General features: G+C 43.8%; 3 protein-coding genes across 8 annotated transcripts; all 3 read right to left on the bottom strand.

Annotated features, from left to right (window-relative positions):
- Positions 1-1,728: 1,728 nt before the first annotated feature.
- On the bottom strand, positions 1,729-5,789 carry LOC103990196 (auxin transporter-like protein 2). Of its 6 annotated transcripts, none has more exons than XM_018827760.2 (8): positions 5,524-5,789; positions 5,035-5,252; positions 4,714-4,899; positions 4,397-4,509; positions 4,125-4,308; positions 3,847-3,944; positions 2,499-2,964; positions 1,729-2,402 (listed from the first exon to the last, which is right to left on the bottom strand). In XM_018827760.2, the coding sequence occupies exons 2-8, from the start codon at positions 5,221-5,223 to the stop codon at positions 2,175-2,177; spliced, it is 1,464 nt and encodes a 487-aa protein (XP_018683305.2). In that variant the 5' UTR covers positions 5,224-5,252; positions 5,524-5,789; the 3' UTR covers positions 1,729-2,174. The 6 variants fall into 6 exon arrangements, with proteins under 6 accessions (XP_018683305.2, XP_018683304.2, XP_018683303.2 ...); XM_018827759.2 differs by having other exon boundaries at positions 5,035-5,255; XM_018827758.2 differs by having other exon boundaries at positions 5,035-5,334.
- Positions 5,790-9,513: 3,724 nt separating this feature from the next.
- On the bottom strand, positions 9,514-15,686 carry LOC135640643 (cell division control protein 6 homolog). The gene is made up of 17 exons (XM_065155318.1): positions 15,349-15,686; positions 15,140-15,242; positions 14,635-14,855; positions 13,778-13,852; positions 13,583-13,686; positions 13,335-13,441; positions 13,192-13,251; positions 12,927-13,000; positions 12,753-12,803; positions 12,381-12,430; positions 11,424-11,487; positions 11,162-11,251; positions 10,565-10,627; positions 10,277-10,372; positions 10,115-10,204; positions 9,948-10,025; positions 9,514-9,691 (listed from the first exon to the last, which is right to left on the bottom strand). The coding sequence occupies exons 1-16, from the start codon at positions 15,556-15,558 to the stop codon at positions 9,993-9,995; spliced, it is 1,491 nt and encodes a 496-aa protein (XP_065011390.1). The 5' UTR covers positions 15,559-15,686; the 3' UTR covers positions 9,514-9,691; positions 9,948-9,992.
- Positions 15,687-19,611: 3,925 nt separating this feature from the next.
- LOC103990198 (cytochrome P450 86A1) lies at positions 19,612-21,542 on the bottom strand. Its single transcript, XM_009409269.3, has one exon. It carries the CDS (start codon positions 21,472-21,474, stop codon positions 19,801-19,803), a length of 1,674 nt encoding a protein of 557 aa, XP_009407544.1. The 5' UTR covers positions 21,475-21,542; the 3' UTR covers positions 19,612-19,800.
- Between the last annotated feature and the right edge of the window lie 1,023 nt (positions 21,543-22,565).

Raw genomic sequence — 22,565 nt, forward strand, 5'->3', positions numbered from 1 at the left:
CGTTCGGGGGTGCAGGCAATGCCCTAACCCGACCGGCTAAATGTAGAGAATGGGAACTCATTCCGCAAGACGAGTGGGGGTTTTGGTTTATCTCTGTTGCTTCATTTCATCGAGAAATGGAAGAATCAAACCCGACGCCTTCCGCCCAAATGTTGATGCAAAGCCAACTCAAGGAAAACCTATTCCTAGAAACCCACACGATCTATTTACTCCATCATGAACCAAAGAAGAAAAGAGAAGAGATAGGCGAAGTGACCGACCGCCGCACGTTTAGTAAAAGCTCCTGCGAGAACCGAAACGAAAACGTCGATGAGTCGCAGTACCTGAAGACTGCAAGGTATTGGGAGCTACGGAGGGATCGGCTCCCGGCGGCGGAGTATCGGGAAGGAACAAACAAGAACCCTAAAAAACATAGCTATGGTTTTACGGATCGAACGAGGAGGAGGCGGAGGACTCCTGCTTCGCGTTGAACAGGGAGTGGACACGGCGAAACGCTAAATGGGCGGTCGTCGGAGATGAAGAAGCCACACGGGGAGGCGCGAGAAAGAGCGATAAAACATAATGTGCGCATATATAGCACGCTAACGCCATTTAGGGGACGAATCCTGTGCCTCAGCTGCGCCAGGAGACAGGTAGTTGCCACCCGCGTTCCTCGCCGACGCCGTCACATTACGCCACCTCATCAGTTTTCATAGGGACCGAGCGCTTAGCGCCATTATAGAACCAGGCACTTGGTAAGGGCTAATCTTGGCTGTGGGTCCCGACGCGGCGACCAAATAATACAACAGAGGTATCGTGTTTCCTCGCTGGACCAGTACATGGTGTACCTGATGCACTCATAAAGGATTTGTTGTTGCCTCTCACGAATCCGCCCGAACTCAAACACATCACACGCCAAATAACATAGTTTTTGTAATTTTATATTAAATTTCGATAGGGGTCAATTTAAAAAAAAATCATAATTTTATTTTCGTATAGCACCTCCGATATTCTAAAATACAAGATTACTCCGATATTCTAAGAAGTAATCACGGAGATGGTATATGACAGATTTTTGATCCGACTAAAAAGTGTGACATGTTTGACATTATCAAGGAGTTCATGCTAGCCGCCTTGCTCGTTGATTTCGTGATCTTAATGTAAAAAATCGACTTCTCTTATCCTCCTCCTGAGCACAATGAGCACGAGTGCGACGTCTTCCAGCTCTAATGTCAATACTATCAAGTCTTCTATCTCATCGTACAAGTCCTCTCGAGAGATTACCCACCTCAATTGTCATGACAACTGAGAGGTGAAGGTGGTAGTGGAGCACACGATGAATGAGGACTAGAGATAACAAGACGAAGGTGATGGTCACGAAAGTCAAAGATAATAAATATCATCTTTTTTTATGAAAATAAACCAAAAAGGAAGCACTTTGCTAGAAAAAGTAAAAAGTTAGAAGCTTTTTAAGAAAAAATTGCCCTTCCAATATTGGATTAAATTAAACTTTAAAATCAAGAATTGCTAGTTTATGCAATGCAACAACATGATTTAGGTAAATTATGGGTTTTGTATTAATTTAAACTTTTTCTACGTTTGGTGGAATCTTGACTCATAAAGAAATTTACCACCAACTCCTGTCTATTTAGAGGCTGCAAGAGCACTCGTGTTTCCAGGTTCATTTAGATGAACCTGAGGTCCTCTGTACGCATGTTCTTATATCAGATGGAAGAAGAGACTTGCATATGAGAGTGAACAGGGGAACGAAGAAGCGGCTTTACCACCACCAACAACGCAGCAAAGCATAAATCATCGTTATTCTTCAATACATGTTGTCCTCAGAAACCCCCGGCCATGCCGAACCAACGCAGCTTGCTTACGTTGAGGACTCATGGCAATGTGCTTGCCAAAATGACAGGCACTTGAACAAACAGCTGCAGGTCGCATTCGCGTGCAGCCCATCTTCCCTTTCGAAGTCCCTGGATAACAACAGCAGTACCAACAAAGAAAAGTAGCAGATCTTGAACAGACAAGATCGCAGGAGCCACCCAAACGAGAAAGAAGCATCCGACACGGACGGGGGAGGCAGGAGAGCCCACCTTCGGCGCCTTCCCCTGTTTGTTGTATGTTACAGGCGACAAAAGCAAGCAGACAAGCAGAGGGTAATAGGAGGAGGGGGATGAGGTCACGGCTCAGTAATGCCGCATTTGAGGTGCAGGGGCAGCGGGTGGCTGGGGCTTGGGGCACTGGTAGCACTTGGCGAACAGCCCGAAGGTGTCCACCTGCTTCACGAAGTTGGTCACGCTCGCCCACCCGCCGAGCCCGAAGCCCACCACCAGCACCCACCCCACCACGAAGGCGTTCACGGCGTACATCGCCGTCCAGCTCGGCAAGAAGAAGGGAGGCTTCTCGGCCGCGTCCTGCAGGGACATCCAGATGCAGGAGTTTGATATACTTGGCATCGGTGATGACAGTATCAAGCACGGTGTGATTGAACATGATCAGGATGATGGTACCTGTCGCGCAGATGGCGTCCGGTAGGTGAGCATGTGTGCCATGGCGGGGATGATGTAGACGGTGAAGCTGACGAGGAGCGCCCCTACGGTGGAGTTGATGGGCCCGAAGAAGGGGAAGATGATGGCCAGGAACCAGATGGGGATGACGACGGGGAGGCGGGCCAGGGCGCGGAGGAAGATGCTCTTGGTGTCGTGCATCCCGATCACCTTCTCCCACACGAAGTAGAGCGGGGTGCAGGCGAAGCCGAAGGTGATGATTTGGTGAATCAGCATGAGGATCACGGCGGCGTCGCGCCACCCGGAATTGGGTAGCAACGAGAAGGCGTTGGAGTGACTCAGGAGCTGGTCACCGAAGGCCCAGTACACGGCGGCGGCCGACGGCAGCGTCAGGGTGAACACGTACACCGTGGCCATCAGGTAGATGTACTTGAACTTCTGCGGCTTCCACATGGCGTGCATGATCTCCCTACACACGACATCACCATTCATCAATACGACCATGAATCGGAGGAGACAGCCTCGATGCCTCTCCACGGAACATGTCTGGTACAGTGCACAGGCTTAAACAATAACTAACATAACTGTCAGTCCACATGGCCTTGACAATCTCGCAGGCCATCTTGCAGACCGTTCAGCTAAGTTTTGTTTATGTCACCATTGTTCGGCAGAATCTTCAAGGCTTCAGTTCATTAAAATCCATAAAGCCAAGCACACAGTATCAGTACTTAATCAACCCACTATTTTCATTATATTTCATAAAGACCAAATCTTTGACTGACTTAATTCTTATTCAAACAATCATGACAGAAGTAGAACATCATATACATATATAAATATATATATATATATATATAGATATATGAAATAGATCAAAAGAATCAGATCAGATCAGATCATATGAGTTAGTGATCTCCATGGGTTGGTGACCACTCTGAGGCTAGCATATCTCATTGAACGCACCAGCCTCGAAATAAAAGGGTATTGGCTCCGTGCCAAACCGGGTCCTGTTTGGTGGGGCAATGGTGAAGAATACACGGTCCAAGTCCAATCCATTCCATTTAGGAGGAGAAGCGAAAAAGAAGCGGCGACAAGAAAGAATGGGGAATGATTTCCATATCCGGGCCGTGATTAAGCCCCACCACCCAGCAAAAGCTGCCGAGAGAAGGGGGCGGCGCGTACAAAAGGTGAGATGTCAAAGCTGATGAAGTGGGAAGGTAGGAATTAACGGAGTTGCTTTTCTTTAGTGAACTGCGGCCAGGGAAAGGTTGATGATGCACCGGCTGAAGTAGATGTACTGCTGTTCTAGAGCAAGTGAATGAGCTATAGTATGAGATATGACGGCACTCACACGGTGATGGCGTGGCCGCCGAAGGTGTAGAGTATGTTGGTGGCGCCGGTGAAGTACAGCACTAGCTTCGTTGGACCCGAGTGCGTCACCCCGTCCACCTGCATCATATATCCATCCAAAAGTGACCATCACTATCTATCATCATTCCTTCTCCCTCCCGCAGCAGCAGAAGTCTTTGGGAGGTGAACGACGTGAGCGATCAAACAACGGATCATATAGCAGAAACTACTGCTGCAGCTACTGTATTGTGGTCGTTGAGGATGATGATGGTATGTTACCTGGCCGTGGACGACGGCGGCGATGGTGAGGTACCAGGCGGTGTAGGTGGTCATGCCGAGGCCAAGGAAGGACCATATCCTGTAGTTGTGGTAGGAGGGTATGAACACGGTCGTCGCGCAGCAGGCGCCAAATATGTACGTCCATGTCCTCTTGTCCAGCCGGTCGTTGATGTAGTATATGTTGCTGCTCCGCCACCAGATCAAAGAAGAAGGAACTTTGCGATCAAATCGCAAGCGAGAGATGCAGAGAGGAAGGCACGAAAGAAGAATACCTAGCGCAGGCGATGAGCTGAATGACGGAGCCGAAGAGGAGGAAGGTGCAGTTGAAGGCGAGGCCGGCGGCTTTCCAATACGGCCCCAGCAGCCCGTCCAACACCTCGAACCACTGTCACGAATGCGGAAGAGGAGGAAAACAGAGACAATTTCGTCATCTTAATCATTAGTCAAAGGCACAAGTCATAATTGACGCTATGAGTTGGACACTTGGGCTGTCTCGATGAGAAGTCAGGGGGGAAGCAGGGGTGAAGAAAGAGGGGAAATTGAGAAGCATGGATCATGGGAGGAGAAGAAAGAATGGAGGGAGACGAACCTGGATAACGTGATTCTTGAAGCTCACGTTCTCCTTCTCCTTCCGAGTGCGGTACTCGACGTAGAGGACGCTGATTAGATACGCCGTCCAACTGCCCATGAACCCATAGAACAGCTGCAGGATAATCCCCGACAGCATTCCCAGCTGCGAGAACGAGTACGGCAGCGTCAGCAGAACCTGAGCAACCTGCCATGCATTTGCATCCCGAAACAACTCGATCAGAAGGTTACAGATTAGTGATCACAAAGATCAAAAGGAAAAAGAGACGGTCTTGGGATGTAATCAATCGACAGGTATGCGGGAGATGGAACACTGGAGTACTTGATTGGAGGCGCAACTGAACCAGGCGTCCCAGGCGGAGCCGCCGTGCCAGAGGAGGCTCTTCATGTTGAATCCATGGGCAGCCTCTTCGTCCTCCCCCTTGCCATCGACATCCTGCTCCAGCTCATCCTTTAAGGTACTGTTGCTGCGCGACACGATGGCTTCCTCTGCTTGCTTCTGCGGCAGCATCTTCTACACCTCGATCTTTCGTCCTCCCCCTTCTCCTTTGTCACGAAAAGCAGCAGCAGCAGCAAACCGGAGCAGAGGAGGAGCAACGAGACAGATCACGGTCAGAAATCCCTAGGAATGGATCGCTGTAACTAGGAAAGGAAGGGACGAAAGAAGAAGACCCAGTTTCTGGTCGGAACACGGAGGATCTCATTCAACGTAACAACAAACCAAAATGAGAACCAAAGTGGGGCGAGCCTGTTTTCTCCACTCCCCTCAGACACCATCAAAGGACAGGAGGAGAGATGAAGGGCATCGTACCTTAACACCGTCTTCACAGCAGCAAGTTTGAGCACTCGGGTTGATCACCTGCAATCCTCCTCTCTTTTTAGAGATCACCCCTCTAGACGAAACACTCTTCGAAAACTCTTCTCTCTACAGCTGTCTTTCACAAGAACATGGATTCATTCCTCCGAGAAGAGTAGGATCGAGGGAGACGACAGACGAAAGGAGGCTCAAATAGTAGGACTCTCTCTCTCCTCTCTCTCTCTCTCTCTCCCAGCTGTTAACTACCGAGTGGCGATCTTAACTGCGCTGAGCGCTTGCCCCACTCTCTTATCAAATGTTTCCTCTCTCCCACTCTTGTAACGGTTATTATTAAATATCTTATTTAATAATAACGTAACCGTTCAAAGATTCATAATTCATTATCATGAATTTCTTTATTTATTATGATTTAAATAATTTCAATTTTTTTTATTCTTTAAATATAAAATTATTATTATTAAATTAAAAATATTTAATATCATTAAAGTTCTTCATTATGGTCCAAACGTTACAAATCTGAATTAATTCTTGAACGTTATGAGTTGGTGATGATAAATGTTCTTGATGGGAGAACATCTATATATACATAAGGATTTTGGTCCCTTGGCTCAATCATCTCTTTGAAGCGAAAGGCTTTCCTACACCATCTAAAGCGAGAGTTCTGAGCCGAGAAGAACCAAAGTTCAAGAATAAATCTCTGCAGAAATTCTTGACGACAATGGCTGGAGGTACGCTATTTCGTTTCCGCATTAGTTTTATTGTGTTTCTATTACAATGATTTAGAAACACAAGTTGACTTCATTAAAATTTCTTACAACTCTCTGTTAGCTCACTGATCAGAAGCAGGCTCGGATCCAAACACCATCCATTTTAAATCCCGGGATCAGCTGTCCCACATGAACGGAGCCAGTAGCATAGCAGCGGATGCTGCACCGTGCAGCGTTTACAGAATAAACTACACGGCTGCGGACGGATCTCCTTTAGCTTAATTACTACACAATTCATTTCACCTTCCTCACTCAGGTGCCATTGGCTTTCCTTTCTCGCCGACGTCCCCCGTTCGCACCAACGACACCCACATCGATGAGTGGCTGGGTAATGATTAGTGGCTGGATTTGGACGCCACGGCACGTGGAAATGCTCGGCCCCTGTTCCCACCTCCACCGTGATCATCACGTGGCCCACCGCCACCCTCGCCGGAATCGAGGACTCACGTCACTACTTGGTCGCGCCGGATTGAATCGACAGATTAAATTCCATGAAATAGATCTTCAAATTAGATTTGGTACGAAATCTCGCATTCTATGGGTTGGCCGCCTACAGAATCTTGGGGAAGGAATTGGGTGGGGAAAGGGTCCCGGCCGCCGCACGAGGATAAGAAGACGGGCGAGGCCTTTCGGCGTTGAGATAAGTGCGTGCAGCTGTCGCCTCGCGATTCGTACCCGCTCGTCTCGGAGGGGGCCCCGTGATTCGTGCGCTTACACCCGCATGACGTGATGATTGGAGGAGACTGTACGAGTCGGCAGTCGCCTCGCCTCGGGATCGGACGGCCATTAAATGGATCAGACCGTGCGAGATTAGTGATCGCCATCTAAATCTTAAACACTGGCATTGCCCCTAATAACCTATAATCAAGTTTAATACAGAGACAGCAACATTAAATTGAGGTGGAAAAAGCACATGCGTTCTCTCGTCTTATTACCATTCGTTCTTTGTTTATGTGAGTTCCCAAACTCCAAGCTTGACCGCCGTTATCGTCTTCCAGTCATGCTGATCATTTTTGACCCGTTTATACGCACATATACAATCATATTTCTCGAATCGAGCGGACTCTGCTCAGATTCATTGACTTGAACCCTAAATAGGAACTTCCAATGGCTCGAATCACGAGCTCTCTAAAAGTCAACGTCTCATTTCTTTTTATTTGACTGTGAATTACGGTGGTTTTTCCTCCTCCATCTTCTTGACACTCGAATAAACCCTAAGTTTCCATCAAACAATTCTCCGGGAGATATGGAAGTCATAGCAGATTCTCATACTCTCTTAGAAGATGCTCCGAGACTAAATAAAGGGAACATGTTTCAAGTGCAGCCACGAATCATATGGTCTACCATCTCCGGTCGCCATGGCGCTTTAAGCAGACAGCTTCCTGGGTTCCCTCCTCTCCTTGGCCATGGTAATGTGGAGATCACGGTGACGCACAGTGTGGTGGGTTCCATTGCTCGAGGAATCGCCCATGGTCTCCTTCGGATTTGGCCTCATCCCAAATATATCTGGTATGTGTCAAATATATCGCTGTGAGCAAGATTTGATTTGGATCCGATTCGAATCTCCATCAAGTGACATTCAATTATTAGATGGACAGATAAAAGTTGATCGAATTTGGTGTAATTAATAATCGAAGATCCGATCGAATCCAATCCATCTACTTTTCTTTGGTCATCGTATCGACCTGTCGCGCCGGGATGAGGTATTGTGAGGCTCTTGGTTGATCGAGATCCGATTTGAGCTAAGATCCGTTCCGAACGGATCGAATCCAATCTTTGCTTGTTGCAATCTTTCCCATTGGTGTGGCCATTAAGAGATGGTTCGAGGTATCCAATGTGATCTGCCGACTTAAGGAGCAATCCAATCCACGTTCAACACGAGCCGAATCGGGTTTAGATTCGCGGGGCTCGAATCCGATCCACTTGTGACCTTCCTCCCCCCCTCTTGCGGGAAGACAAAGATGGCAGAGATCGAGTTGGGGATGACGAAGGATTCGGCAGGTGCTCTTCTTACACGCTCATCTTCCGGGAAAAGAGAGGGACAGCTGCCTCACATGGATATTTACCCACCGCCGTCTCTCTCTCTCTCTGTCTCTCTCTCCACTTGGGGAGTAATCCGGATTCCCGGAAAGCGACTGATATGACGGCCATGGACGTTGATGTGTCTCCGGGAAATCTGATGACAGAAGGGTGCTTGTTATATTTCCCAGGAGTAGAAAAAGGAGAAGCCTGAGTTGGGCATCTGATGCTTCGTTTGCTCTCCACTTGGCGGGCTCGTTTGTCCTACGTTCGAAAAGCTTTGGCAGAGGTAGCAGATTACTATAGATTAAAGGACATCTGAAAGAGACTGCCATCGCACATGCACATCCACTAATTCTAAACAAGAAGAAGCAGTGTACGACGGCAGCACCGATATAGAATATGAAGGAAGAGTCCGGTGGGAAGACGAGAGAATAAACTCATCAACGTTCTGTATTGGTCGCTTGCAATGATTAAGCAGCGTCTACCGGCACAAGTGTGAGTGGCAGAAAGATCCCAAGTGTCTCCTCTACGGTGGAGATAAAAGGCGTGTTAGCGGAGCTTTACGGTGATGCCAACTTCTTCGTCCACTGCTTCCGGTTGTTGGTGGGGATAGAGATGCAGGAGAAATCGCTATGGCAGACAGCAGGGGAGCCACACTCGACTGCGACGGAGTTGAAATGGGGACGGCGACACAACAGTCTCCTTTTTGGTAGTGCGCCGGCCGGTAGAATGGAGACGGTCACTGTGAGGAACGTGAGTGATATCGAGTAGCTACACGTCAAAGCACCACGCACGATCAAAGTTAGTGGGGGAAAGAATTAAAACGAGTCAATGCCACCAGGCACGATGATCCAACAATTACCAAAACCTCCATTTCTTGCAGAGATATAATTGCATATAATCCTCCTACATTGACAATAAGTCTTGTACATTTGAACTTTGCAATCTAAAAAATAATATGCAGAAACAAAAAACCCATTGAAGAGAATTTGATCGATGTCAGTAAACATAAGTTCAGCAACACACTGCCAGAGCAAAAGGCCCTCATAATAGTTCTACAAATGGTCCACAGTTGACCAGCTAAAACTCGTGTTTTTTTTAGGCAACAAGAAGTCAGCTAGACTATCGTCCAAAGTATATTCTGAAGCCAGCATTTTCTTCGAGCATCTACCACGAGGCTTTCTTTGAAGTCTCAGGATAAGAAACATGAACTAAGTATATATATATGCAATTAATTGTAAGTCGAAGTACACCGTCTGCTTTCTTCGGTCGTTATTTGTAAGATAACAACACATTTTGAAATTTGAGGTGCAGTAGAAAAAATAGCCACCAGCAGATGAATTTTCAGATGGAGCACAATTAGGTTTCCAATCCTGCAAAAAGGAGTCCACGATTAACAACGGCGTGTCCAGCAATTGAACTTTAGGCAAGCAATGTTGTAATCTATTGCGCTATATTAGCATCAGCTTTTGCTTAACTAGTCCCCAACACAAACTTTAACAAGGTGAGCATATTCAGAGCCATCCATGTTCATCTGACAGTAAACTTGGCGATCGAAACTATGAGTTCATGTTCAATAGAATTCCAGTAGGCAGTGAAGAATTGACTGTAATGAGAAGCTGACCTTACCGAGAGGATAAAAGAATTCAAACTTGATAAATAGAGGATCAGTCATCACTCCAGGCAATTTTGGAAAAACCGAATACCCTGTAACAATCAAAATCTGATAAGAAAACAGGTAACCGATAAAATGAAAAATAGAAATTAGCATGTACTTAGGAGAGACAAATCAGTACCTTGAAAGCAAAAGTGATGTCTGAGACATCAACTTTTAACTTTATCTTCTTCGACCTGTCTTTCCTAGAGTTTGCAAGCTCGAGAAGCCCCTGGAATTGAAATTGTTATGCTACGTTTTCCCCAAATAGATTATGATTGGTATATTTCTATTGTATCCCAACCTGATCAGCTAGCGCTCTGCACATGTCGGCAAATTCAGTCATTCCAATTGGACGAATTTGGGTAGATTTGCAAATATCTAAATACGATCTGTTGATCTGCACCCAAACACATTGATCAGCACATTCATTATATGTACTAGTAGTCTAGAAGAAAAAGGTACTGTTTAAGTATTTCTAGAGAAAAAGGAAGATCCAGATAAAGTACAAAGTTACTAAAAGAGATAGTTCAAGTTGCTTGTTCTTTTATATCAATTTGAAGCCAGGATAAGATAGTTAAACCGAACTTGCCTCCCCAAGAGCAGTAGAATTCTTGCGCTGTCGAAAAAGTCTGACCAAAGAGCACAATATTACCTGCAAATGTAAAAACAGATTACTCATATACCACTGCTGCTTGTGTGCATATCTACCACCATGTAGAAATCCCCTGGTAAATCTGGGGTACAGAAAATGAATTACATATCTCAGCAAATATATTGCGTTCAACCTATATTTCAAATTTATCCTAATATATTAAATTTGATTTGCATCAGGTGGATATATAAATGTGGCAGAAAATCTATTTAAAGAGAGTGACTATATGAACATTCTATCAACTGCAAGAAAAATGGGTGTTAGATTTTCTATAGATGTTACTCGCCCCCCACTGTTTGGAACTTAATCAACCAAAAAGTATATCTACATCATCAATGGTGCCCATAACGCCACAAATAAGATAATCGTCTCCTACTGATGCACCAATTAGATATATCACAGAAACACACAGCACAAAGTTCACGGGTGTTCAAATGGTAAAGGAACTTGGATCTGTCATTTTCATATTAAATGTCCTGATCGATTAGATGCTCTGTGTAATGATTTATGCCCAGAGTTTTCCCGAATTTTTACCTGTTGATGTTGTGGAAGAGACCGTATGATATTTACCAACGGTGACTTGCAAGACTTTGATATAGCAATATCCATATGATCAAACGACACCTGTAATGTGATCCAAATGCACAACGATATTTGGTCAAGATGATCAACGTATATCCTTAATTGTACACTTTTCTTATAGCGATCCAGATTTAGCAAATTACTGTGTCAAATTTGATAACAAATCTTAATCATGCTTCAGATATCACAAGTCACTAAGAGGTATCCAACTTACAATTTCAGTTTCCTTCTTTTCAGTGGGATCTCTTAACTCTGCTTCAAGCACCTCAATGGCACTCCTAGAATGAAGAAAGAGAAACATTATGTATAGTTTAATGTCCACTGATATATACATGACCTTCGTATTTTTCAACTAAATGAAAGATAGCTCCTTGTAGAATTATTCTCAATCACAGGAGCAAAGAAGTGAATATTGCCAGCAAAATTGAATCTGAAAGAATAGATCAGAATCACGACACAGCTTTTCCATTGTGGACTAAGAATGGTAAACATCTATTGGATTGTAAACTTTCCGAGGAAAGCAAGTTGTAGATAGTAACCAGTGGAATGAAGCAATTTCTTTTCCATGCTTAGTAACGAATTAATAAAGGTGAAAAGACTAGACACTGCATAGATTGCAACTCAAAAAAGGATAACGATCAATGTCCCAAATTATCTTTATCAGCAATGAAAGAGAAACTAAGTAGATTCATCTCTGGAGGAGAAAAGTATGTTTGCTGTTTGGAAGACACATGAGATAGCGATTTAGAAAAGGTCAGATGACTAAGGAGACTAAGCGCATCTGAGATGATCTAAGCAGCTAATGAACTAACCTTGACGTAAAGCTTCAAGGCATGCTATTCATTTAGAGAAAGAGAATCAGAAAGTACACTTCATTCTTTTACCAATTGGCATACGAGAAAATCTTACGGTTTTTAACCAAATTTTGCTTTATACAATCCGACCAACTTATGACTGATAAGGGGGGTGCACTTATTAATATCATGAAACTTCACAGTCCAACTACAGAGGATAACAGACCAAAAAAAACAGCAAAAGGGCAGAAGAATTAATCTTGTGCTCTGATATCAAGTTTGAACCGAGCCTATCATGACAAAAGATAGACAATAAAGCAAATCACAAATAAACATTGAAACAAACTATATGCATCATGAGTAATCACACCATATACCTGCAAATATCAAATGCTCTTCTAATATCTCCAGATGCCGCTGCTACTTTCTGCAAAGAAAATAAAAATTTTAGGTCATGCACTAGATGCACTTTTCTCATCCTGCCTTGCGGATTCTGAGCTTGGACACAGTGCATAAAAGTAGGCCAAATTCATTTTTTTAAAGAAGACAGCATAATTGCATTCTTCTGTTTGTTCATCATTCAAGCAAGAACAAATTGATTCTTAAGTCTAGACCATGTTGATGCAGTTCAAGGAAGGAACATATTTGTAAGGATTGAAACCAAGTCTATTAACCTCATCTATTCAACATAAAGAAACAGAAAATGTATTAAAAAAAAAAGAAATAAGCTAAAAATAAGTTTAACTCACTCTTGCACAAAATTCTAGTGCTGCAGATTGGAAGACATCACACCCAAGAACCTACATAGAGCGATATGAAAAAGAATTGAAAATCAATATGCTGATAGAAGAACTCCAACTAATAGAGACAAGGCAAACTATGTAGCAAATAGAGGACAAATGAAAACAGACAAGAAGAATCACCATAAGTCTCTGCTGAAGAATCTTGAGTATCTGATCTTTAGAATAAGCACGGAAAGTGATGACAACAGGCTTGCCTAGCAACAATATAATAAAAGATTTAGAATCATTTTAGTTTCACTTGCGTAATGCCCTATAATGAGAATCTTTTATGAACAAAAGACAATCATCATAGTCGATATGGAAATGTTTCCCGAATAGTCAAAGTTCAAAGGACATCACAAGAGAGAGAGAGAATGAAGAAAAACTGTAAAATTAGCATCCTCACAGTTTAATGATTCAAGTTTTGGTAGAAAGCGATCTGCTAAGTCTATTGCATTTGCTATGCCTGCAGAGAACAAGTTTGGCAACTAAAGTCACTAAAATGCTATTTTTCAATCTCAAAACCTACTACTGTGAAGAGAACTATACCTATAAGTATGCATCGAGAGAAAGGTAAAGTTGTAAGCATGAAAAGATCATGAAGAACAGAGCTATCTTTAGTTATAAGATAATCCATCTCATCAGCGACTATCAACCTGTAAAACTAGAAATTGTGTAAAAATGAGCTCAGCATGGTAAAAGAGGGAGAAAGGAAGTTCATATAACCAGAACAATTATATTGTGATATCTACAAAACATGACACATGACATGAAGGGTCAAATTTAGTGTTTCTTACATCATTCTTCCAGACGATTGCCCTTTTTGAGAAAATATCTTCTGGAGATGCTGGAGAGGTGAGAAATTTTTTATCTTGCTGGTTGGTCTGAACTTCACAAGCATCTGTAATTATCATTGAAATATTGCAATATAAATGAAATGATTGCGAAATTCTATGGCCAGGTCATACAACACTTTATGTCTGGTGCTGTACCTTGCTGAAAATTTCAGTCGTGCTAGTTAGAGAAGTGCAGTTAATGGTCAAAATATCTGGTGACTGAATTCCCTCCTGTCAATTTGATCAGAAAGTAAAAGAATAAGACTGACAAGAGAGGACTTGCTTTGAAGATAAATCCAGATTAGGCAAATGGCGTAACAAAGATAGTTTAAGTCATCAACAATACAGAAGAAGCTCCAAACTCTGCAGCAACATTTTATGACATTTAACTTATGAGGAGACTGGTAAATTCCATTGGCAATCAGGCCCACCCTACATAGTTGAAGATGTCACTCGTTGAAAGCACTATGTATACAACAATATGTTAGGATGTGATGTGGACAGAAGTTAGTTCAACTGATTAGTGGAAAGTGTCAGCAAGATTGATTTTATAATATAAACAATAAAATATTACAAGTTACTCATGATTCGTTTTAATCCTTTGTCAACAATATATCCCATTAGATCAAAGTACAATTTGCAGTAACAGGTAACAAAACCAAGTAACTTCTATGTAATCACAAACCCATAATACCCTTTATAGACATCAGGATTAGCAAGATTTGTGTTCCTCCTTGCTCTATATAATGGACAAATACAACCAACAGCACAAAATTCATGCTTCACATCTGAAGTTAATGAAGTTCCTGCAACTCTTCATTGTGCAGCCTATGACACATCGATGACTTATTACAACAATCTAATCCAAAAAAAAATCAGAACTTATAATTTGGCATACAAAACAATATGGTTTAAGGAAAATCCAAGTGCCTTCAAAAGTAGGAATAAAGTTTTTGCTTGCTCAGTGTACACGAAACCACCAAACTCAGGTATAAAAGAATAAGCAGCAGTACCTCTTTAGACCACACAAGCAGATGCTCTTGCACCTTGCCAATTGACAACGTTTTTCCAGTTCCTGGACATCCACATACATAAAGGCTGCCAGCTTTACTTTGTTGAATGCAGGCTTTGCAAAAATCAATGACCCTTTTCTGCTCCACTTCACGGCAGACCACATTGGCTGGTGGTGTTGCCAAATGCAGTGCTTGCTTTGCGGCTTGCATCTGCGCAGGGTCTGCAAATGATCGATCCCATGCCACATCTCAGAATTCAGATGGTAGTCAACAGAAGGAACGAGATGCGAAGATCACAGTATTATAAAAAAAAAAAAAGGTGAATTAATTAAAAGAAATGTATCAACGCAAAATCACCAACGTAATTACTACGAATCTGATTACAAGGAATCACAAATGTCTGTTTAGATCAATTGCCCATAGATTCTCTAAGAAAGATGATCGCATGATACAACGGTTAAGGTAAATTTTCTGAAAAATTATAGAAAATAATTATATAACTTACCTCTCGGATTCCACTTTGGCTTCTGATTAGAAGGACCAAAGAGTCTTTTCCTGGGTGATTTAGGCGAACCTAATTGCTTTCCGTTGGTAAGAGGCCCGTTGTGCTGCAGAAGCACCAGTTCGGGAACATGTGATCGCGTGGTGAGAAACCATCGACCACTAAATAAGGAATTAATTTGAATCTAAACATTGAAAGACCGACTCGCTCACATTTCCTATGCAGTTTTCTTCTCGATCACCGTTGCATCTGCGCGGGGATCTCCGTTTAGCCGGCTGCTGATCCTTGATCGGGCTCTCGCTGGCGCAATCAGATCTCGACCGTTTCCTGCTCGGTGTAGAGTCCACCCTCGTCTTCGTCTCTCCTGGGACCTTGGCAGCTGGGGATCCACCGAGAGATGCGGGGCTTCGGTTCATCGTCATCGTAGGGCGCGTAGCGGAAGCAGTTGGCTGAAGAACAGAAGACGGCAACTCCAGATCTGCTTCTGCCTTCCTGATCGATCCAATGGGAAAGGGAAGAGGAGCTGAGGAGATGAAAAAGATTAGGGTTCTCGTCGTTTGCGCGGGAAATGGATGGAGCAGTCCTGTTTCTCCCGCCATGAACGCTTCGTTTTTGTGGCGGGACCGCAAGGGTGTAAACGGGTCGGATACTTTCTGATAACACCGTCAAATCCGGCCCGGAGATGGGGTGGGGGGGAACTCATCCGTGGAGATTGGTTTGAGATCAGCCGTTGGGTTTCATCTAACGGCAGAAAACGCATCAAGTATGGCCATCCAAATGATACATGAAATGTAATATAGAGTCGGATCATGTCGTTACCGGATCGGATCGGATCGCCCTCCAACCCGGTCATGAGTCGGACGCATTCGAGACATCGCATCTGGCCCCTAATTAAGGATAGGAGCATAATTAAAATAGGCATAATAAATCCAAACGAACCAAATAATGTATCCAAATTATGAGCATCTGATATTAATAAATGTGCAGAGAACCAAGAAAACTCTTTTTAAGCGGATAAACAATGGTTTTGCATTTGCATACATTTTGAAGTGGAAAATTATAATCTTCATCGTAGTTGTTATCATGTTTTTAACTCACCGGAATTTCTTTTTTCTTTTCCCCTAAATTGCATGTATAGTGGAATATTTTTTAGTATTTTAATCAATCATTTCATATATTGAAAATGAAATGAATTTTTTGTAATAGAATTAAGTATAGAATCACGATGGGATGGAAAGAAGTTTACTCGAGTATATAGAAGATTTATGTCTTATATACTACGTAGACAACTTTATGTCGAGTGCATTCGATGAGATCCTCGAATGATTAAGTCGGGTTAGGTTTATTTGTGAGTAAAAAACAATTTAATTTAGTTAATTTATAATTAAAATATAGAAAGATAATTTAATATAATATTTGTTTTATAATCATCATTAATTACATAATATCAAATACCTTTATGATAAACATTTTTTTTATATGTCAAGTTCGAGTGTTCATATTGTCATTTTTTGATTGGATACTGTGTATTGAATAATTGTTATTTACTTTTTTATTGTATTTTCAGGTTATGAGTTTTATGTGCCTAACATAACGACGGTTGTTACTTATATACAAATGTTTGGAAGGTCCCATCGATACTTGGATACTAATATTATGGGCAAATACATTATTCATGAGATGTTTTACTTAATTATAATATAACAAATATTATAATCTATTATGTATGAGAAAATGTTTCACCTAGTTAAGATGGAGATACCTAATAATATTTGACATTTATATGTGAAAGTGATCAAGAAATCATTATTTTTATTGAAAAAGATATTTTATAAATTATTTATAACAAAAAAGAATGATAATTGCAAGCCAAAACACTTAACCCGTTTCCTCGTTCGATAATAAGAGGGAGTGTTATCTATGTAATGCATCGATCAAGTAAAATCAAAACCCCAATCTTAATTTGGACCTATGAAAAAGAAGAGCTCATTCTAACCCTTTGGTTGGAAGGGGATTTGTCAACTTTGAAGCCCTCGTAAGTGATCAAGTAGTAGCCACTTTTTCCCTTCAATAATAAAAACAAGTCGAAAAAAATTTGCAAGTCGGAGTAATATTGGCATGCTAGCATTTCTCGATGAGCACTATTAGATAGTGCCATGAGTTTGGCACCATATGAGAAGGAGACATCTTCCATCACTATAGGCAAGACACCATCATCAAGTGGAGGGGAAGATGAAGTCTTGTCTTGAGGGCATCACGAAATAAGCAAAGAGACCCCGATGTGAGATCGAATAGACGTTAATTAGGTCGGGGGACTTGTAAGTCGAACTTGATTGAGATAGAATACTTAGCTCGCAGGTGATTCAAAAGTGATACACTCACCACTTCATAGACTTTAAGTCCTAAAGAACTTTCGGGTTCATAAGAACTGCCTCTCTTGAGAAAAAGGAGGTTAGGACTTTCTCTACCCTTTAGTAGTCCAAAGATAAAGTGTAAACCTCGACCGTCTAATAGTCGATAGATTAAGAGGAACTTATACGAGAAAATAGAGACATCTCGACCTGAGGAAATTTAGATGCAAAATAATAGAAGATAAAATTGTTGTCAAACTAATGTCGAGACTACAAGTGACTTGAGAACCAACTCACGTTTCAGAGAACCGGAACAAAGAAGATTTCTAAGGAGGCTTTGGAGGTACAAATGGAGGAATGAACCTCACCAATAAGATGAAGAATGATTTATAGGGAGGAAGCCAACCTCTTTCCTCTCATGATTGAGACAAGTGTCCCTTCGGGACACTTCTCAAGAAACATCGATGACTTAAGGATTTAAAAAGTGTTAAAGAACGGATTCAAAATATGCTAGACGAAGGATTTGAAAAGTGCTAGATAAGGGATTTGAAACATACCAGACAAAAGATTCAAAATGTGCTATATGGGCTTATGAGGTATAAAAATCCACTATGACAAAGGCATAAGGCCAAATGCGCTTGAAGCGCATGAGTTAGGAAAACCCAACCTACGTTAAAAAAAATCTACCACGACGGAAGTACAAGGTCAAAAGCGCCTGAGACACATGAGTTAGGAAAAACCAACACACGTGAAGAGAAATCCACTATGATAGAGGTGCAAGACCAAATGCGCTCGAGACGCTTGAGTTGAGAAAAACCCAACCCATGTAAAAATAATAATCGGCCATGTTGAAGGCATAAGGCCAAATACGCTTAAGATGCATGAGTCAGAAAAACCCTACTTGCGTAAAAAGAAATCTATCATGGTGGAGGTACAAAGCTAAATGTGCCCTAGACGTATGAGTCAAGAAGTCTCGACCAGTACGGAAAAAAATTTGTCATGGTAGAGACATAAGGTAAAATGTGTCCGATGCATATGTGTCGGAACAACTTGACCCATGAGAGTAAATCTCAAACACTCATATGTCATATAAACCAAATGTCGTACTTCTAGCCCTTCTCAAAAGAGCCCTGAAATATGTTTTTGTTGGGTGGGGGGTGGGGGGTGGCACGGGGGATAAATAATAAGAGATGTATTATCGACTAATCATCTAATACGTCATTGTCATGTAAAACTTAAAGAGGAAAGAGAAGGCGGCCCCGAAGTATACTTTTGTTAGGGGGGATAAATAATATGAGATACATTATCGACTAATCATCTAATATATCATTGTCATGTAATACTTAAAGAGGAAAGAGAAGGCTTCGTGCCCTTTATGCTCACATATAAAAGCTCATCTTTTAATACAAAAAAATATATGATATTTTTATTATTTCTATCTATACTTATATAGAATTACTTATAGAATTACAAAAAAAAACTTCTACCGACCTTGCAAGTAACATTTAAGGAACTTGACGCTCTCACCTTCGAGATATTTTGGATAGTCTTATGAATATAAATTTGAATCATGTCTACTTAATTAAGATATTAATGATATTTTTCTTGAATACATTGTACACGATAGATGGTTTACAATACTATAATGATTTGTAACTTTCTCATAGACAGTCGACCTGCTCCTTCGACTTGCAAAAACATGAGAGGGGCACCGAAACGTGATGATACTGAGAGAAGGATTTAGGCTTATTTTCCATGGTTCTTTTTCTTCTCTCCCCCTATCCTCTACCCGTGGCGGTCTACACCCTTTAATGCTACTATCTTGGTGTGTCCTTCCAGGATACATTGTACCATGGCATGTTTTCGGAGGACGTCACTTTCCTTGCTCGGATGTGGGTTGCACCATTTTGATCGCAATGCTAACGTTTTCTGGATTAACGTTTTGCATTTGTGTATAGAAAAAATGCGAAATATAATCATTCTCAGATGTTCAATAACAAAGTCAATTTGTAGGTCTAACCTTAGAATCTGCTGCCGTAAGGAAGGCACAATAAATTCCGTCGCGAGGAGTAAGTGAGAGCTGCGCTTTTCTTTTCTTTAGAAAAATACTTTATTGCTCAACAACTATGTAGAAATCTTACAAAGAAGCTTATAATATAATCCCTTTTCAGTACGTGAAAGAGACTCCTTACGACAACAGAAACGTAGTGACCAATAGAAGCACATACAAACGAACAAATTGATGGACGAACGATGATCACCAGTAGCATCGTGGACGAAACATGGCGTTGTTGTCGTGCGGCTCTCCCGCCTTTAAGCAGCGACAGCGGTGGTGGTAGCAGTCGATGAAACACTCACTTGATCCGGAGACGGGCACGGATGGCGGGCGTCGTCGCCGTGGCTTCTTGGTCGCACGTAGACTCGAAGCCCGTTCTTCATGAAGAGGGTGAGGGACATCTTCTGCTGCACCCGGTGGCCCGGCACGAGCTCCAGGCGGTAGCGGAGCAGCACCGCTGATGCGATGGACTTCATTTGGAGGTCGGCTAGATCCTTCCCCAGGCAGGTCCTCGGCCCGCCGTTGAACGCCACGAACTGATATGGATCCTTGGCCGGCTCGAATCGGTCCCCCTCGGCCGACAGCCACCTCTCTGGACGGAACTCTCTGCAGTCCTTCCCCCATATCGACTCCATTCTCCCCACTGAGTAGATGGAGTAGGTGACGGTCGAACCCGCCGGCACTACGGTCCCGTCCGGCAGGACGTCGTCGGCGACCACGTACTTGGTGTCCTGCGGCACTGACGGGTACAGTCGCAGGGTCTCCTGCAGTGCCGCCTTCAGGTGCACCAGCCGGTCCAGCTCGTCGAATCTCATCGGCTCCGCTAACCACGTGGCTGTGTCCGGCCCGCGGGTATCCGTCAGTACCGCCGTCATCTCGTCCACAAGCTTCTTCTCCACGTCGGGCCGCCGCATTACAGTCCAGAAGAACCAGCTGAGGGCGACGGATGAGGTGTCGCGCCCGGCGAGCAAGAAATTGAGGGCGATACGCTGGAGAACCGAGGACGAGAAGGCGTTGCCGTCGGCGTCGCGCTTCTTCATGAACCGGGAGAGCAGGTCGTCGGAGGGGGCTAGCTTGCGCTCCGCGATGGCCGTGGCCATGTGCTGGTCGACTACCTCGAGGCTCTTCCGCAGCCTCTGTTCGCTTCCGAGGCGCAGGGCCTTCTTCAAGCGCCAGAAGAAGCCAGGGAACAGCAAGCGCTGGAGGGTGGCCTCGGTGGCAGCGTCGAAGGCCGCGGTAAAGGCGTTGTGGGGGAGGCCTGGGGACAGCGTCTCGGGGTCCTTGCCAAAGGTGAGACCGCAGATGTTGTCGAAGGTGAGGCGGAGGAGGAGGTCCTGGAGGTCGACGGCTTTCCCGTCACCGCAGCGGTCAGCAAGGATGCGCCAGAGGCGGTCCTTAATGGAGCGGTTCGTCCATCGGGCCATGGCTTGGCGAAGGGTGCGGGTGGTAAACTCGAGGGCGGCGGTCTTGCGCTGGATGAGCCACGTCTCGCCGTCGGAGTTGAAGATGCCGCGGCCGAGCAGGTCGTGGAAGGCGGCCTGCATCTGGGGGCCCTTGGGGTAGTTCTCGAAGCGGCTGCGCAGGACGTGCTCCAAGTTCCGGGGGTGGCAAGTGACCGTCACCAGCCCCTGACGGCGAGCAAGGAGAGGCAGCGGCAGGATGCAGGTCTGGTAGGTGGCAGCTTCGCCGGTGGCCCGGAGGTTGTCGGAGATCCAGTCGTGCATGCGGGCACGGTTGGCGACGAGACCCGGAAGGCTGCCAAAAAATGGCCACACCTTGGGGCCGTTCAGCCGCCGCGTGAGCGCCCAGAACCACGTCAGGTAGGTCGACACCGCCAAAGCCACCACGAGCGCCGCCAGCAGCAAGCGGAGGCTATCACCTTCTACTTGCCGCTGCTGCTGCTGTTGGATCGCTTGGATAATTCCTGCCATTGCCAAATGCCTTGTGGTTGTAATCGGATGGTGCTATATCAAGCACTGTCCGATGAAGATGGGAGCAATGTTCTCAGTGCTCGTGATACTTATATAGTCTCAACCAGCGCTGCGACGACAGAGGGAGTAATAAAGGGTTGTTGGGAAAGAAAACGAAGCAGAGCTTCTCTCACAAGACATTTCTTGCAGCGGCACCAGACTTCATAGGTCATACCAACCATGGAAGCAAGTCTCTGGACGAATTGTTAGACTGAGCAGGACACTGTAGCCTTGTAGAGTTGACAAGAAGTGAAGTGTCCCTCTGGTACACGATTTATTTGCACGGGGAACACTCAGACGACACCCTTTTCCTTTAAAAGACGGCTTTGAAAGAAAGAGTGCGCTTTGGTTGATCCGTCCAACCAAATCAAATCCGTGGGCCTGGAGAAAGGGGTGGTGAACCAAATCAAGGTTCTGGAGAAGCCATGAGCGAAAGGGTTGAGTATGAATGAGACAACCCAATCGTTTCACCTTTTGGTCTCAGCGGAATCGTATGAACTTAGAGCACGCAATTCGATGGTAGATTTATATGAACTCTGCTAAGCGAAACGTATGGAAGAATGTGCCATATGGAAGCATGGATTAAGTATCAAAAAATCACACACCACAAAAATACGGCTACAAAACGGTTCAAATGCGTCCGATAATGTCGCTTGAAGAATATGAATCACACGATTTCGCCGTTGCACAAATCTCAAGGCAAGGTGCAAGATAGTCTTTTGGGATTGCTGGGGGGTGCTTGTGAGCGTGAAGCATACGTCACGCAAAGTGGGATCCGACTCCTCTTCTACCTGTCCCGTCGTTGGACGCGTTCTTTGGCCCACAGGTGGCTCCCGCAAATATAAAAATAAATATATTCTCAATATACATACATATATATATATAATTGATAAAAAATATTTATAAATTATTGATTTTTCGAAAGTTGCACATGCTAAAATTAAATTCAGAGGAATAAATGTGCGAGAAATATCTATGAAATTTTGCCAAACAAAAATAGTGTTTTTGCAAGCGGAGGAGGAAACAAAATCCATTCAACGATCCGAAGGGGA

This window comes from Musa acuminata, chromosome BXJ3-6 (assembly GCF_036884655.1).
Source record: "Musa acuminata AAA Group cultivar baxijiao chromosome BXJ3-6, Cavendish_Baxijiao_AAA, whole genome shotgun sequence".
In the NCBI taxonomy this organism is placed as follows: Eukaryota; Viridiplantae; Streptophyta; class Magnoliopsida; order Zingiberales; family Musaceae; genus Musa; species Musa acuminata.